The following is a 16,618-nucleotide window of genomic DNA, read 5'->3' on the forward strand; positions in this document are numbered from 1 at the left end:
TAGTCTGAATTTGCAATTCAAATAAATGTATCATTATTTATTAAGTAATATTTTACATTAAGCTTTGATTTCTGGTGCATAGCTCTAAAATTCACACGTTATAAGAACTTGATCTTTGTTCTTGTTGTGGGAAAAAATTTCCCTTTGATTTTAATGACAGAAATTTAAGGGATTAAATTAAGTGTTCGCATTTTCTAGTTTCTGTCACATTTTAGATTGCAATGACAGGTTAGTTAAAGAAAAGAGACTCATTGAGCAAGATAATAACATATAGATTGTCCTTGTCTGCAACCACTTCCTAAAAGTTTGTAGTGGAAGGTTCAGATACTGAAAAATTCTTCCAGCCCTTTGGAATTTAGTGCAAGATTTTAACCAAGAAGCACTATGTTAATATTTGTTATTAGTTTTTAACCATTTCTTTGCCATGTGCTGTAAAAAAAAAAAAGCACATTCTGAAACTGTAGCTAACATCGATTTATAGCTGAATACACTAAAGAGACAAAGGCAGGATTAAAAAAAAAAAAAGGTTTGGAATATGTGACATTCCATCTGGAGTATTATAGCAAGTTCTGGGGTCCTCAGGACAAGAAGCACATGGACCTGTTGGAATGGGTCCAGAGGAAGATCACAAAAATGATCAGAGGGCTGGAACACCTCTCCTATGCAAAACAGCTAAGACAGTTGGGGTTATTCAGCCTGGGGAACGGAAGGCTCTCAGGAAGACCTTATTGCGGCCTTTCAATATATCAGATAAATAAAAAAGTTGGAGAGAGACTTTTTATGAAGACCTGTACAGACAGGACAAGCGGCAACGGTTTTAAACTGAGATGGTAGGTTTACACTGGACATAAGGAAGACTTTTTTTTATTATGAGGACGGTGAGACACTGGATCAAGTTGCCCAGAGTTGTGGTTGCCCCATCCCTGGAACTGTTCAAGGTCACAATGGACAGGGCTTTGAGCAAGCTGATGTAGTGGAATATGTCTGTGCTCATGGTTAGGGGTTGGACTAGACAATCTTTAAAGATGCCTCCTGACCCAAAGCATTCTATGAATCTATAATTTACTAATGGTGTAAAGAAACTTGGATTTTCAGTGTGAAATTGGTATAGCAGTACTGTCAGATTTGCATATAGTTGTTTTGTTTTTTTTTTTCACCTCTTGTTTTGGCATAGCTGTAACTCAAGAAAAAATGGGTCACTTGTTCCTATTTTCTGCCTTTGAAGATATCTAATTACTCTGAATTACATAGGCCTGTATAAGGTCCAAAATCCCACTGATTTCTTTAACCTATATAATGGAAACATGATGATAACAAGAATGTCCACCCAATATTTATTGAGAATTAAAACTGATAATATTTAACCTCTATCACAATCCATATTTACATACTCTAAGATAAGAAATAGGATTTAGCCAAGTTCTCAGATTTGTGTATGACTTGGATTTCTGTTTGTCATTTGATCACTGCTGCTAAAGTGAATCACACTGAAGTTGTGAATCAGAACATTCCTAAGCATTAAGTTGTTCAGAAAATACATCTCTATTTGGGGAGAGCTAATCTATTACAAGGATAAATGGAGTTCCCTCAAAACTGAGCATCCTATCCTGAAATTATGTGGAGCCCACTTGGCCTTATTAATAAAGATGAATGTATTATGCAATTAAGATATACTTGAGGTGCTATCAAGTCAGTAGGTATTTTGCAAGTTGAAAAAAAAACAATGAACCCATCGTCTTGAAGAGATAATGATGCAAAGTTTCCCTGTGGAAATTAATACTCTTTCCATAAGTCACATCATAGAAAATATTTTCAAAATAAACCAATTCCTTTAACATTCTATTGAATGTGCCATTTCCTATTCATGTTAAACATCACTGAGAAAGTCTATGTCTCCCAAATTATTTTCTTGCTAGTAAAGTTTTTACTTACTTTGGTTTTACTTTTTTTTTTTTTTACTTCTATTGACATAGCACTTCAGTGTTATGCATTGTTTTTCAGATTTTAAATTTGCCTTCTGACAAGATCAAAATAAATTCAAAAGAACTTCAGGGCACACATTAATTAAAAAATGTTACCTGAGCAATGAGGAAGAGATCCACTCCAGTGTCCGTTTAACTGACATGTACGAGACGACTGCCCTAACAGCGATCGTCTACCTGTGCAGGTATAATGAACAGTAGACCCAAACGTATATTTATCTCCAGACAAGATCGCGTTAGGAGGAACGCCTGGATGGCCACAGTCAATCACTACAATGCATAATTATTGGAGATAAAAAAAGGTTATTATCACTGATCAAACAGTTTGTAGTTATCATTTTCATAACTCCATAAATAAACTTTATGAAGAGGCTGACCTTTTCAGGGTTTGTTGATGTCCCAAGACACTTCTTTGCTAAGCTGATTTTTATGGCATGAACACATGCACACGTACACACACAAACACACTCATGCATGTACTCTTCAGAGAAAAAAATACAGGAACACAGTATCTGCCAAAGTCACTGCTGAAGCAGAGAATATGCAGACTATCATCTCTCATCTCCTGGTTCCAAATCATTGGTCATGAAGTCTATTAGGTTTATAAACATGATAATTTTTGCTAAATTTTGCTAATATACTAATTTCATATTCATTATTTTGGTTACTTAAATTATTGTATTGCATGAATAAAATATGTGTTTACATATTTTTAATGTATTTCTAGGCATCATTCATTGATACTAATTGCACAGAGATCAGAGAATATTTCTGTAGGATTCCAGTCTTAGAAATGGTAATGGATAAACTCCCTATCAGTTGTTTATTGAGTAAATGTTGATCAATAATTGTTTGCTATTTCCACGCTGTGACTACCTGTTAATACTCTTAATCTTGACATTTTTGTGATTTCCACTTATCAGATCGCACAACAATTAGCTTATACATACCTGATTTTGCTAACTGGCTCAAATGTCATGAAATACATAAAATCAAGAAAGAAAATGGGAAAATTTAGCATGACATCTTTTGTCCTTTAGTTGCCTCTTATACAGCAAATTGGCTCTTGCTATAAACAATCAAAAGTAGTCTTTTTTTTTTTTAGGAATAAAACCCAGGCTTTTATAAAAAAAAAAAAAAAAGCCAGATTAGAAACCTGATCAAGGTTGAGGATGTATTCAATTCCCTACTATTTCAGGTGTATACAGCAGTACAATGGTTGTACAATATAACATATGACCAAAGTTATGTGTAATGACTCATCTTCCTCTAAGGATTATTGTCAGTCTCAGAGCTTTACATTTATACATGCACCGATCTGTGTTCAGTGACGTATGTTCTCTTAGGGATCCAACTTGCATGGTGTAGAACCTTCCTGATAACCTCACAAAAGAGTTAAGAATGTGGTAGGTGATTGATTAACTTTCATTCCTACCTAGTGCCACTGATCCCTGTGACCATTTTGTAGGCTTGCAAGAGTAAAATAGTCAGAATTGTCAGCTGTACAAACTAGGCACTTGCTGCTAGTATGTTATATGTTTAATCAATTGCTTATAAATAAAATCTACTATTAATTATATATGTACACAAGGCAAACAGAATATTGTTAATAATAAGGCATGTTGGTCACACAGGCTTAATGAAACAAAACAATTTCTTCTTGTGAAAAACATTCACATTTTTCAGAATGTTTTTATTATCTGTATTTTTCTTTATTGATTCTTTTGCCTTTTCCACATGTTGTCAGAGAGGAAAAGTTAATTTCATACTGGTGCCTTTCAGCATTCAGTTTTGGGCTTTCTTATACATCAATAGATGTATACATGTTTACACTTATGTCTAAAAGTCCTGGACTTCTAATAAATGATTTAGGAAATTATTCCACCCTGTAATGTTACCCTTAAATTGATTATACATTCTTCAAAATTTAATTTTATATTCATGTTCTCAGGATAGGATTTCATACCAAATGTTGATCATATTCTGTCTTTTTTTTCTCCTAATGCTAATTCATCCTCCATTTTATTTACATCAATTTCTTCCTTTCTGCCTCTCTGTTGTCTGGTCCAGTTCCACCACATGCATGCACAGAATCTTTTCATAGCTACATAAATATAATTTTACATTAAGCTTTGAATCACATTTAAAGAACAAATAATGAAGGAAGAAGAAAAATAAAAGAGAATAATACTATTAATCTTCTTCAGAATATGTAAAGACGTCAAGTTAAATTATATTTTTTATTATTGTGGACAACTATTAATTTCTGTCACAAGCAAAACCTCACTTTCCTTAAAAAAAAAAAAATCTGAGAGAAAGAGATGCAAATAAATATTTTACCAGTGTGACATTTCAATGGCTACTTCTTTTTCCCCAAAAAATCCCGACAAACAAAATACACAGCTAATGATGATTACAGATGAGACACATAACATTCTGGAAAAACAGGAAGTATAAATTCACATCCTCTTCTGGTGAATGGATGTGATGATGTATCAGTAAAACTACAGCATTATTAGTTTAAAGCCTGATTAAATTTACAAATGTTCAATTAAACTTACAAATATTATACCCTAAGTATTGAGTACTGGATTAAAAAGTACACTTGAAGTTTATCTAATCTGTATAGTTGTCAGCTATTCCTATCATTCTACCTGACAGCTGGGAATGGCTGTGTATGTTACATAGTGAGGGAAGAAATGTCAGGACAACGTGCTGCAATAGAATCATTGAGAGGATGGCACAGACACCAGCAAATATCTAGTCTACATTATTTGCATTTCAAGCTTGGAAGGTGTGGATTGTGTGTACTCACATCTCAGTAGCTTAAAAATTACAAATCAGGGCATATCTCTCAGAACTAAATTAATAATACTTTGCAGCACGAAGAAAAAAAAACCTAACATGGACACTGGAATATTTTCAGGTGTATCGTACAAACATATCTTTCATTTTGAGTACATTTCAAATTTATTTTTTAAGCCATATGTTCCTAAGTAGTGGATGTCCCTGAAAGTCTTTAATTCAAAGGGAGATTTGAAAGGACATTACAGTCCAGGCCAACACTGAATTCTGCTTCTTATAGCATTCATAGTAGCTACCACACATTTCAAAGGAATTGAGTCAATTTACAGGTGAATAACTTTTCCTTTGTTACCATGTCTCTTCTGCATTACTCTAGCACTATTTTAAAAAAAAAAAAAATGGTACATTCTTTGAGACCAGTTAGAAAGAGATTGAAATCCAGCTAGGTCAAAAAAATAATCCAATCTGGGTCAAAGAAAAACATCCAGACAGCATTCCACTTCTTGGACTTTGCTCATACAGTGGAAAAATGTGCAGATGACTAAATGACCATCCTGCATACGTCCAAAACAGTAAACAATTTGCAAAACAATCCAGAAGCCAAAAAAAATCTTATAAAAATATTCAGTAACTGCATCAGAATAAGTTTTAGTAAGTTTTATGATGACAAAATATCATGGATAGTGCCTAGGTTAGAATTCATTGACCCCTCTATAAAAATGATACAAATAAAACTGAGGATGCCCTTTCAAAAGTACATATAGCACTCTTACTCTCAAAGGTCAGCTGAAAAGGAGTAAAATCTGTATTAATAAATTACTTCAGACAATTCTGAAAGAAGGTTAAGAGATGAAAATACAAAAGTAGAAATAATAAAACTTTGCAACTTTACTTTTAGAATTTCTTCCTACTTGAAGATATGTTACTATTAAGTAACATTTATCTTTTTGAAATGGTAGTGTTACCTTCAAACTTAATGTGAAACTGTTAGACTCCTTGTTATCACTTTAACTGTGATTTGCAATCAAGCTACTTATCCCATCAAAGAAAAGGACAACTTCCAGAACTAAAGTTTTTAACAATAAGAAGAAATACAATTTCAGATTTTTTATTTTAGAGAGAGAATAGCAGAACTGAAGAAATCTCAATTAAGGTGGACTAATAAAGGTAAAACTGAGAACTAATATCTACAATATTGCAAATATTGGTCTGTGATTCCTAAATAAGGAACCTTTAACCTGTTTTCCCTTTACTCTCTAGAAAATAAAGCTTTCAGCCCTTCTTAGAGACAAATTTTGACCCTAAAACAAAGCCTTTTGTATAGAGTTATAAGGAACTGAGTAAACCAGCTGTCCCAGCTAATCAAAACCCTATGAAACATCTGTGGCTACATCTACACAACAGTTAGAAAGTTGTTCATGACAAGCCAGAACAAAAACCACCTCCTTGCATTCATTCACTTCCCTTACTGGATAGGTTGTATATGACTACGATGTTCCTAGTAGTGTGGTAAGCTGAGGACATGATCCAGAGTACACTTTCAGTGCTCTGCAGTGCCATGATTATTTGCTTACTGTCTTCATAAGCCTGATCTTGCTGTTGTCCCAAGAGAGGTCCAGGAAGTACTATACTCACATAAGTCAATAATTGATTACTATAGTTTTTAAGTTTCAGTGTGATTATAGCTCTGTGGCTGATGGAGGCCATGTATTGGCAAATTCAATTAATATGTTTTTACCTTCTATCCCTGCTATCAGGGATCACTGTGATGAAGCATTCAGAGATGTTTATTTCGGTTACTGCATTTTCCAGTGTTCCTACATTATTTGCTACAGACAATAACTGTGCTATTTCAGCATCTACTGAGACCTTCAATCATTACTGCACGCACACAAATGTATATAAATATTATTACTGTAGTTGCTATCAGGAGACTGATAGAAATATTATGTGAAATAATATGGAGTCTAGTTCACATTTATGCTTTATAGAAGCATACACATTATCTACTTACTAATGCATTCAGGTAGAGGTTTGTCCCAGTGGCCATTTGGTTGACAAACTAAAACTGAAGAGCCAAACAAAAAATATCCAGGATTACAGTCATAAAATACCACTGTGCCATATGTGAAATTTCCATGTTCAATTTTACTTTCTCTTATGGAATTTGCAGGAATTCCAGGATCAGAACAATTGACCACTAAAAAGAAAAAGAGCATAAACTTGAGAGTTATATAAATGCATTCTACTAAAATGGTTTTTAAATGGTCTCCCATCCTTTGTATGAGAAACTTCCAATGTGCTGCTACTCTGATTTTATATACGCTAGTTTTATACATAACGATACTGAATTAGGAAGATGATATGAGATGAGGAGATGCTAAAACCAGGAGATTTTAAATGCAGAGTAAATAAAAGGAAATGTTTCTTCACAGAGTGTGAGGATACTCTAAATGTATTTGCCACTAAAAGTAACTGGACATACCAATATATTCAATTTATATTCTTGCCTTGACATAAGCTATTGCTCACAGTTGAAAACAGGTTATAAGGCTAGATGTGCCTTTGATTTAACCTATACAGCCATGCAAATATACTTATGTTCCTATACTAATATTTTGATAATGGAGTACTTAGGAGGTAGATGTTTTGAGCTAAGGGGCACATGATCAGTTAAGTAAGATTTTGGTGATTTTGCTAAAATAGGGAAATATACCAACAAATGGGCATGTGCTTTTCAAAATACAGGTATACTTTGATGGCTGAAAATACTGATGGATACTATTCATATGTTTGAAAATCACTGAAGATAGATTTTTTTTTTAAACTTACACTTGTCTATTGAGGGGAATATAATACTTATTTAGGGAGCCATGGAGATTTTTTTTTTAATAGTTTCCATGCAATAGACTCCTCTGGTCAAGTAAACACATCATTATCTATTTAAAAAATAACAACTCCTCAAATTTCCAAGGACCTTTTTGCTGATGAGGAGTGATCACTTCTCAAAGTGATCAAAGGAAGGACACCTATCAGAAGGAAAATATAGTAAATAAAATTACTATAAGCACATAACATAACTTAGGCTGTGTACAGATGAAAATCGATAGAAGCTGCTGGGAAGATGCTGAAAAACAGGCAATAAAATTTCTGCATGTATGCAAGCAGGTTACAGCAAAAAGTACATGTTTATAAATGAGGAAAATTAAAACATTTAAAAAGCACATAAAAACAGACTGATAAAGGACAATGGTGATAAAATCTTTTTAAAAGTGCTATGAAAACTCAAACAGAACTAATTTCATAATATTCTCTTATTTTCAGCTTAAGAATTTTAAATATAAAATCCAGAAGTGTTGAGAACCAATCCAAGAGGATTATGCTAACAAATTAGAATAAGAAATTAAAAAGACAAGATAAGCAGCCAGATCAGTCGAAACATAAAAGGAAAATAAGGTGCGTTTTCTTGTGCACCTACTGGAACTCTGGAACTGGAAAATGCAGAGAACATTATCTCAGGATTTAAGCTCTTAATTATCTCTGCGTAATTTTGCATAAGGAACTTGTAGAAATCATTTTTAAAAATCAATACAAACTATAGGCACATGAGAAAGTTTCTCTGCAATGGTTATCTTGGCAACCTTCTGAATGTAGAACAGATCTAACTGAAGAATGAAACATCTTTAATAATTTGGTACCTGTTAGTCAGAGAGGCATAATTTTGTCTTGACAGTTTCCTTTCACCTTCAGTTTTTTATTCAACCTTAGTTTTCCAACTTAGTTTGAAATCGCAAATGCTTGCATTCTTACCTTTGCATATTGGTGGTGGGTGGCTCCACTGCCTATTAGCCTGACACTGTGCTTTGGTTGGTCCTTGCATAACATACCCCGTATTACATGAGAATGTCACAATGTCATTGAAGTTGAAACCATTTCCACTTGTTCTTCCATAGATAGGACTACCAGGGTGACCACAGCTAACAGCTAGCAAAGCACAAAATAAAGAAACAAAGTTATATAATAGTATTTTAACATTTTGGTATTATAAGATACTGAGTACTTTCCATGAAAAAATCACATTTCTCTGAACTGAGAACTAAGACATATTTTAGCAAATGTTCAAGCACTTATTTAAATATTTAAATAAATTGAATAGAATTAGCCATGCAGTAATCAAGGCAAATGAAGAAAACTTTTCTGAAGAATCAGGAGAAAAGCAAGCAATTGATTTTCATTACATATAGCCTGAAATTGAAAGGACATATTTTAATGTGTTAGTTCCTCAGGAAATGTTTCCTATAAATATGCCTTAACTCACTCCATTTTATCTTGGAATTAATTCATATTCATATCATGAAGTTATTTTAATCAAATATATTCATTTTTCTGGCATCAGAAATTTTTATATAAGGAACTGCATTTTTTTTTTCCCAAAAGAATAATTGGAATTGTACACTAAACTGTTGTTATTTATAAACTAATAACAATACAAATTATTCTTGTGAAAATAGAAGTATAAATTTGCATAAATTTTTGTTAATACCTATGCTTTTACAGTAGCAATACACAACAGTAGTAATACATCTGCCCACTGTGTAAGCAAGAGAAAAGGAGAATTTGAAAGTGAAAAAGTCAGAATCACTAAATTTAAACACATGATCTTTAAAAGTTGATTAAAATACCTAAAGTCAAATAAAGAAAGAAATTTGAGACTACTTTTCTACACTTAATTTGAACCTTTGATCTGAAATGGAGCTGCTCCTAAATATCAAACACAAAGTTAGAGACAGATGCTGTTTACAGTAGCCTTTTGCTTTTTCCCAAGTCTTGTGCCCTTTTCTGAAGTGCTGTATTGCACATCCCCCTGTATTCAAACAAGCAGCTTCTATTTGATTAAAGGAAGAAAATACATCCATTTTCTGTACTGTTAGCACATCCAAACATTTTTTTTTTCAGTTCTAACACTCATTTTAATTTAGAAATTCTTGACTAATGGTGTCTAAGTTTATTGCCTTAACAGTTACTTATAAAGAAGTGTGCTAGTCTGAAATGCAATATAAAGAAGGAATCTGTTACTAGATCATAAAGTGAAAATAAAATTAAGAAATACAATTATTATAGTAGTGTTATGTATACCTAACTCTACCTAAAACAAAGTAAAGAGTGAGTAGTAAGTGTAACAAATTAACTGTGTGTTATGATCCATCATTCAGACAGTTTATGCTACAAAAATGCAGCTATAAATCTAGAATATTTGGAGGCAAACTAATGCATTTTTGATACACTGATATTAATGAACCTGAATTATTGAGACACAGTTGTAATTTGCCTGAGAATCCTTTCTGAACTCTCAAATTTTCCTAAATGTAATATAGTATTTTCTGTTATTACATAATGGTAATGTGATATGTTGACACACTTAGCACACACCAGGAGTCTCATTAACAAAATACAGAATTTATGCCAAAAAAAAGCCAAAACCCCAACAATAAAACAAAATAACTATCTCTGGGAGGAGAAGGGGAAAAAAAAAAAAAGTATGTTTGTTGAAGTAAACACTTTAAACATCAGTGCTGACAATGTAATTCAAAAGCATCTACTTACCCAACTACTGCAGTCAAAGTAAATGTACATTAAATATTTTCAAAAGTCAATTATGGACACAAAGCCATTTTCAAGTTTGAGTATCGGAGTGTCTAAGCCCCATGACTTTTTTAAGAAGCATCATATTCATGTATAAATGACAGGTATATAGTAGTCAAAAGATGCAATAATCCCATGGGATTTTTTAAGTGACAACATTAAACTTCACCTGGTAGATGAGTCACAGATTTTAAGTATACACATAATTTTGAGGATCTGCTTTAAATCTGTCTTTTTTTTTTAAAAAAAAAGAATACTAAGTTGTAAAGTCACTCCTTATCTTGTCTGACACAGACATTCCTGTAACATAAATCAGTATGTGCTGCCATGCTTACTTACGCACACAGGACGGAAGCTGACCAGACCAGTTGTGATCCTGTTGACATATTCGTACAGAAGAACCAATCAACCGAAAACCAGGATTGCACTGGTATACAACCGTGTCTCTATATCCATAATTTTCTCCAATTACTTGACCATTGACTATAAGATCTGGAATACCACAGTGACCAGCTATATTTTTCAAGACAAATTAAAAAAAAAAGAAAAAGAAAAAAAATCAGTAAATATGCCAGACAGATTATAAATACACCTCCTCAATTAAAACAAAAAAAAAATGATAAACATTTAAATTTGTTTATTGACTTCATTCAAAGATTTATTTTTACTAACTTGGGGAAAACTGCAGTATTGCATTTCTATAGATAGGACTGTACACTTCTAAAAAATTGCAAAAAGATAGCATAGCAAAGAGATTATGTCATACATGTTATTGAGTTTTGGTTCAAAAATACGAAAAACTTTTCATTAAAACCTGTAAAATTCTACATTAGAATAAATAAATTTAATATAAATATTATAAATCTCAATTTATTACAAATCTCAATCTATTATAAACGTCAATCCATGTGGATGTCATAAATGTAGCCTTCTTAAAATGGAAACATTAGCTTGCACAATTTATTGCTGGAATCTGACTGGATTGTCTTCCATTCTTTCTCTTCTGTTGATCTCAGAGGAATCCCAAAGAGATTAACACATTTGGGCTAAAGGTAGTCAGCGCAACTACATCCAAATGTCCTGCAACTAAAAACCTTTCTATGTCTTTGTCTAATCTTCTACTTCGTATTCTCAAAATATGAGAAATACTTTATTTAACTATGAAAGTCACTGTTCTGGTTTTGTTAGTGAGGGGGGGGCCTAAGGTGGTAGCTTCTGTAGGAAACTGCTAGAAGTTGCTCCCCTTTGTTTAGCGGACTCGGCCAGGCCTAGGGCGGACCCACTGCTGGCCAAGGCCAAGCCAATTGGTAGCAGAATGTCCCATGATAACGCCTCTGCGATAACATATTTAAGTAGGGGAAAACAGAAAAAAAAAAAAAGAAGAGATGTGAAGCAGATGAGCGGGGGACAGAGAGGGGGAGGCGGGAGCCTCATAGGCCTTGCAGGCCTCACCCTCTGGCCTCCCGCCAGGCAGCCGACTGGGCCCAACTCGGCCTGGCCTGGCTGCAAGAAGGGGAGAGGAGATGAGAAGTGAATAAGATGTAAAAAGGATCCTGAGAGGCGTCTGCCAGCCTGTTGTGAGGAACGGCTGCAGACGCCAAGGTCAGTGAAGAAGGAGGTGGAGGAGTAACGCGGCTCCTGGCCAAGATTCCTCTGCAACTTGTGGTGAAGACCATGGTGGAGCGGGTTGTCCGCCTGCAGCCCATGGAGGTCCACAGAGGGGCAGAGATCCACCTGCAGCCCGTGGAGGACCCCACGCCGGAGCAGGTGGAGGCCTGAAGGAGGCTGTGGCCCATGGAGGGCCCGCTGGGACAGCTGTTCTAGAGGGACTGCACCCCGTGGAAGAGATGACCCACGCCGGAGCAGTGTCACGCAGGACTGTGGCCCGTGGGAGGGACCCCACGCTGGAGCAGAGGAGGAATGCGAGGAGTTCTTCCCCCGACGATGATACAGCAGCGTAAAACAACGCGTGATGAACTGACCGCGACCCCCATTCCCTTTCCCCCCCGTACCGCTCGGGAGGGGAAGGTAGTAGAGATAATGTTAAGCCCGGGAAGAGGGAGGGGTGGGGGGAGGTTATCTTGTTCCCTGTCTCATTTTCCTGCTAGTTTTAGAAATAAATGAATATTTTTCCCCAAGTCGAGTCTCTTTTGCCCATGACGGTAACTTTAAGGATTTCTCCCCGTCCTTATCTCAAACCTTGAGCCGTTTTTCTTATATCATCTTCCCCTATTCTCTCGGAGGGTGGGGGGAGCGATAGAGAGACTGCGTAGTCTGGTCCCGATTGGGGCTGAACTACGACAGTCACCATCAGACATTTAATCTGAGAGGCAGAGAAGAATGAACCATGTGTCATTTGTTACTATTTTACTTAGTGAACTCTGGAAAATGGGCACTGTGATTCAGCAAATAATGTGGGAATGGAAAATGAACAGTTGACCTCATGGAGACCTCATGACATATGGCAGAGAACTCACTGTAAAAACAAGTGATGTAAGCAGAAGAATAAGTGGTGTTTCAGCTAGTACTTTAGTGAAAAAAAAAAAAATACTACCAGCCACCCAAACTCCTCTACTCTCCTTTACCCTCCTACTTCTCAAAAAAAAAAACCCCACAAACAAACCCTCAAAACACGAGGTTGCTAATAACAAAGGACATTTAGAAGCAATATAGTTTGGATTATTTTTTTCCTTTGAATTTTTAACTGTTTATAATACTCTTATGTAATTTTTAGAATTCTGCCTCATTCTTTCAAGACTAGAAAATTCCTACTAAAAAAAAAAATTGCAAATCTGAGATTTTCTTAAAACTTGCATCTGGCACCTTAAGCCTCATATAGTATTTCATTGTATGAATCATGATAAAACATTCAGAATTTACAATATAGGTAGCACATGATCCTTCACACAGATTAAATTAATGAGTGCAATTTGACTTCTATATAACGAACAGGAGTCCAAATCTCGTACTGTTCAAGGGTACATTCCCCTCTTGCTTGTCTTCTCCCCATTTCCATCAGTGCTACATAAGGACTAGACATACTTGAAATTTGTTTTATGTTTTCTGGGATAAGACGGTATAACACATGTTTATAGAAGTTTTATCACAAAAATTTTTGATTCTTCAGGAAATTAGTAATTTGTCCAGTACATAGAAGACTTTCTTGAACAGGTCACAAAGGGCCCAAGTTCCCTATCCTATCACATTTCTGTGACTTCGACCCTGATATCTGTTGGAAGGACAACACAGCAGGGTACAAGCAATCTAGGAGGTTCCTGGAATGCACGCATGATGACTTCCTCCTGCAACTGATAGAGGAGCCAATGAGAAGGGGTGCCATGCTGGACCTTGTTATTACAAACAGGGAGAAGCTGGTGGAGAATGTTGAAATCAAGGGCAGTCTTGGCTGCAGTGACCATGAGATGGTGGAGTTCAAGATCCTTAGGGCAGTGAGGAGGGTGTGCAGCAATCTCTCTACCCTGGACATCAGGAGAGCAGACTTTGGCCTCTTCAGGGATCTGCTGGGCAAAGCACAATGGGATAAAGCCCTAGAGTGAAGAAGGGCCCAAGAAAGTTAGTTGATATTTAAGGAGCACCTCCTCCAAGCTCAGGAGCGATGTGTCCCGAGGAAGAGCAAAATTCCAGGAGGCTTCCGTGGATGAATAAGGAGCTCCTGGACCAACTGAAAGTAAAGAAAGAAGCCTACAGAGGGTGGAAGCAAGGACAGCCTGGAAGGATTACAGAGAGGTTGTCCAAGCGGCCAGGGACCAGGTAAGGAAGGCTAAAGTCCTGACAGAATTCAGTCCAGCCAGGGACATCAAAAGCAACAAGAAAAGCTTCTGTAGGTACATCAGGGGTAAAAGGAAGACCAGGGAGGATGTGGGCACTCTCCAAAAGGAAACGTAAGACCTGGTTACCCAGGATATGGAAAAGGTTAAGGTACTCAATGACTTTTTTGGCTCTAGTAACGTCGCCCAAGTCACAGAAGGCAAAACCAGGGACTGGGAGAATGAAGAACTGTGCACCGCAGCAGAAAAACAGGCTTGGGACCATCTAAGGAACCTGAAGGTGCACAAGTCCATGGGACCTGATGAGATGCATCCGCAGGTTCTCAGGGAACTGGTGGATGAAGTTGCCAAGTCGCTGGCCATCATATTTGAGAAGTCATGCCAGTCTGGTGAGGCTCCTGACAACTGGAAAAGGGGAAACACAAGTCCCATTTTTAAAAAGGGAAACAAGGAAGACCTGGGGAACTACAGATCAATCAGCCTCCTCTCTCCCCCCGGCAAGATCATGGAGCAGATTCTCCTGGAAACTATGCTAAGGGACATGGAATATGAAGAGGTGACTGATGATATCCAACATGGCTTCATAAGGGCAAATTGTTCCTGACCAATTTGGCGGCCTGCTGTGACAGGGTTAAGGCATCAGTGGATAAGGGAAGAGCAACTGACATCATCTACCCGAATATGTGCAAGGCATTTGGCACTGTCCCACACAATATCCTTGTTTCTGAACCAAAGAGATACGGATTTGACAGACAGACCATTGAGTGGATAAGGAATGCAGTTGACACACTGGACAGAAAGGATGCCAGAGGGACCTTGACAGGCTGGAGATGTGGGCCCATACAAACCTCATGAAGTTCAACCAGGCCAAGTGCAAGGTCCTGCACGTGGGTCAGGGCAATCCCAAACATAATATACAGGCTGGGTGGAGAATGGATTGACAGCAGCTCTGTTGCAAAGGACTTCGGGGTACTGCTTGATGAGAAGCTTGACTTGAGCCGGCAATGTGCACTTGCAGCCTAGAAAGCCAACCACATCCCGGGCTGCATCAAGAGGAGTGTGGCCAGCAGGTCAAGGGAGGTGATTCTTCCTCTCTATTCCACTCTTTTGAGACCCCACCTGCAGTATCTGGAGCCCCCAACATAAGAAGGATCTGTTGGGATAAGTCCAGAGGAGGGTCACTAAAAGAAGGATCTGTTGGGATAAGTCCAGAGGAGGGTCACTAAGATGATAAGAGGGCTGGAGCACCTCTCCTATGAGGACAGGCTGAGAGAGTTGGTGCTGTTCAGCCTGGAGAAGAGGAGGCTCCAGGGAGACCTTATATCAGTCTTCCAGTACCTAAAGGGATATTGTAAGAAAGATGAGGAAAATTTCTTTAGCAGGACCTGTTGTGATAGGACGAGGGGTAATGGCTTTAAAATAGAATGAAGAAGATATAGGCTTGATACAAGGAAAAAATTTTTTACAATGAGAGTTGTGGAACTGGTTGCCCAGAGAGGTGGTGGATGCTCCATCCCTGGAAACATTCAAGGCCAGGTTGGACAGGGCTCTGATCAACCTGATCGAGTTGAAGATATTCCTGCTTCTTGCAGGGGAGTTGTACTGGATGACCTTTAAATGTCCCTTCCAACCCTAACTCTTCTATGATTCTATGATTCTATGTTTCTATGATTTTATTATTCTATGATAAGCAGGACTACCCGTATGATGAGTAAAAGCTGAACGGGAAAATAATGGTTTCTATTAGAAGTACAACCAGACAGTTTGCAGTGATTCAGACCATGTTCAAGGAAACAAATTTTTAATTGCATTTAATTACAATATTTGGCCCGGTTCTTATTTAAGACTTTTATATTACTTTATGGCACTAGAGTGGAAGCAGCATACATCACCAGAAAGGTCAAGCTCTGTTTCCTTTGCAGAAGGAACTGAAGTAATTCAATGCTTCAGGTGATTAAGATCACACTGCAGATTCTGCAACTGTGCATGGACATTACAAAAAACACACAACTGCAACAGGTGAAAGATTCATTATAAATCACTTGTAAGTCTTGTGTTAATGTCTCTGTACATCTTGAGAAAATTTAAAATCACATAAAATTCCCATCCTCTCAGCCTACTTCCTGTCATTGTCATAAACCTCCCAGACTCTAGCTTTGACTTCTTTTGATTTTGAGTTTCTTTTTTCTTTTTCTTCCTTTCTTTTGATTTTCTTTACATCTTCTGTTGACAAGAGGAGAGAGTGAATGTTGTTTATCTAGACTTCAGTACAGCATTTGACACTAGTTTCCTGGACAAACTGGCAAGGTACAGATTATGTTGGTGGTCTGCAAGTTAAGTAGGGAATTTGCTAACGGGACACACTCAGAGGGTGGTGATAGCCTGTCACAAGAGGGATCC

At 36.8% G+C, this 16,618-nt stretch overlaps 1 protein-coding gene across 4 annotated transcripts in view; it reads right to left on the reverse strand.

Annotated features, from left to right (window-relative positions):
• The window catches only part of CSMD3 (CUB and Sushi multiple domains 3), a 743,929-nt gene that overhangs the window by 54,483 nt on the left and 672,828 nt on the right, over positions 1-16,618 (reverse strand). For all 4 annotated transcript variants that reach the window (XM_086741185.1, XM_086741184.1, XM_086741183.1 and 1 more), the window contains 4 exons: positions 10,770-10,943; positions 8,598-8,771; positions 6,802-6,987; positions 2,079-2,252 (listed from right to left, as the gene is read on the reverse strand). In XM_086741185.1, the coding sequence (XP_086597311.1) occupies positions 2,079-2,252; positions 6,802-6,987; positions 8,598-8,771; positions 10,770-10,943 (708 nt within the window). The remainder of the gene's footprint in view (positions 1-2,078; positions 2,253-6,801; positions 6,988-8,597; positions 8,772-10,769; positions 10,944-16,618) is intronic.

Source organism: Chlamydotis macqueenii, chromosome 2 (assembly GCF_036417535.1).
Source record: "Chlamydotis macqueenii isolate bChlMac1 chromosome 2, bChlMac1.mat, whole genome shotgun sequence".
Taxonomy (NCBI): Eukaryota; Metazoa; Chordata; class Aves; order Otidiformes; family Otididae; genus Chlamydotis; species Chlamydotis macqueenii.